The sequence below is a fragment of the Cucumis melo genome, chromosome 1 (genome assembly GCF_025177605.1).
Source record: "Cucumis melo cultivar AY chromosome 1, USDA_Cmelo_AY_1.0, whole genome shotgun sequence".
Lineage (NCBI taxonomy): Eukaryota > Viridiplantae > Streptophyta > Magnoliopsida > Cucurbitales > Cucurbitaceae > Cucumis > Cucumis melo.
In genome coordinates this window covers 27,412,039-27,413,846 of record NC_066857.1, presented here as the reverse complement: position 1 = coordinate 27,413,846, position 1,808 = coordinate 27,412,039, and the positions used below count along the sequence as shown (strand labels likewise).

General features: G+C 43.5%; 1 protein-coding gene across 1 annotated transcript; it reads right to left on the bottom strand.

Annotated features, from left to right (window-relative positions):
• Positions 1-512: 512 nt before the first annotated feature.
• On the bottom strand, positions 513-1,287 carry LOC127148726 (uncharacterized). Its single transcript, XM_051083020.1, has 2 exons — positions 1,033-1,287; positions 513-951 (listed from the first exon to the last, which is right to left on the bottom strand). The coding sequence occupies exons 1-2, from the start codon at positions 1,228-1,230 to the stop codon at positions 604-606; spliced, it is 546 nt and encodes a 181-aa protein (XP_050938977.1). The 5' UTR covers positions 1,231-1,287; the 3' UTR covers positions 513-603.
• Between the last annotated feature and the right edge of the window lie 521 nt (positions 1,288-1,808).

Genomic DNA, 1,808 nt, shown 5'->3' with positions numbered 1-1,808 from the left:
GCATTTTTTCCATCTCTAAAAAGAACTACATGATCTTGTATCATCTCTTACACCACTACAAGAAACGGGGGTACTCCCGACGCACAAATACGTCGGCGAAAATGCAAAGTACGTCGGAAAAGGATATCCCGACGTACAAAACGGCGTCGGGAAGCACGTCGGGAGAAATGCGTCGCGAGAGGCTTTCCCGACGCCGTACCAAAGCAGCGTCGGGAAAGGCTTTCCCGACGCCGGAATATGCGTCGGCATGACGGCGTCGGGAAAACCTTATTCCCGACGCCGTCTATGCCGACGCATATTCCGGCGTCGGGAAAACCTGTTTTCCGACGTTTTTTTCCCGACGTAATGAACGTCGGGAAATATTTTTTTATATATTTTTTAAAATATTGTATTTTTACTTTTTTCCTTATAATATTTTGCTCAAACATTCACAATGATGTTCGGATTGCTCAAAAAAATTTCGCGACGTTTTGGATTAAATTAAAATAAATTAATAAATATACAAACACAAATTAAAAAAATAGAATTAAAATTAATAATACGAATAAGTTGACTACAACAAAATATAGTTCTCAATATAGAAAAAACATAAACATAATGAAGCTAGGGATCATGTGGTGGTCCCTGTTGTGCACGAGTTAGGTCTTCAATCATCTTTTTCATAGCTTCCACTTGTGAAGCTAATGCTTGGTGATTTCTATCTTGTACTTCAATCCGTTCCAAAGCTTCATTAAGTTTAGCTTGTAATTCAATCTCTTTTTGTGTGGACTGCGAACAAGATGTCGACGAACTGCTTGCACTTGCCGTTCTGCGGGTCTTCGGCTTGGGTCCCCAACCAAGGCCTTTTGAGTAGCCTGGTCGTCTACCCAACACCTGATCGCATATCTCATCCTCAGAGAGTGGCTGACTACCCTCTGGGATAGGCTGGGATTGGAGTTCCAGCATTTGATTCTGCAACAAATTTAAAAATTATGTTAGGTAACGCGCAAAAATATATAATAAAAGTGGATAATTAATAAGGGTATAACTTACATGCGCATCCTCGGCGGCTTGCGACACGAATGTCCCAGCTCGAACGTGTGTTTCCCGGAACAATTCCACACGATCGACCGGCTGCCCTCTTCTTTCAGCGAGCTCATGCTGTCGTTGTAGAAACGACTTGGACCCGCTACTATGATTGTAAGGCTGCTTCTGTCTAGCAGCCTTGTTTGTCCGTGATTGCTCCTGCATTAAAACAATTATATTGTTTATTTCTTATACATATAAAAACTTGTTATCATAATTAATCATGACTTGGGTCTTCGGCTTGGGTCCAACCAATGCGTTTGGTGGGTTGGCACGAGCCTCCTCCGGGTCGCTGTACTTTTTGAAATGTTTATGACAGTCGGCCCGGAACTCTTTAAAGGTCGTGAGCATCTGATGCTCAACAAACCTGTTCATTGCTTGATCATTGAAATCGAGCACAAAGAATCGCTGCACATTACAAACATAACACATTAGATTGGCTAAAGTTAGATATGTTTCAAATGAAATCATATATAAATGTGTAGTGCATTTAATTACCTGGAGGTCGCCCTTGACGACCTCAATGTATTCTCTCCCAACGTCCGTCCACTTAAGACAGCGGACGGGAAATGTCTTTCGCACGCACACGCCTATCGCCTGGCTGAAGCGAACGGCGTGTGGAGAAATAGGCTTCTCCGCTCCAGGGGCGATCGTCATCGGAATGCGCCCATTTATTGCAACGTGGCGCTCTAACTCCAAGAGTCGAGACTGCGCACGTCTCCTAGGAGTCGGAGTCGTTTGTT

Coding starts and splice junctions, on each gene's coding strand:
- LOC127148726 (XM_051083020.1), bottom strand. CDS start 1,230: ATGCAGGAGCAATCACGGACAAACAAGGCTGCTAGACAGAAGCAGCCT. Junction 952..1,032: donor AAGCCGCCGAGGATGCGCAT/GTAAGTTATACC, acceptor AATTTGTTGCAG/AATCAAATGCTGGAACTCCA.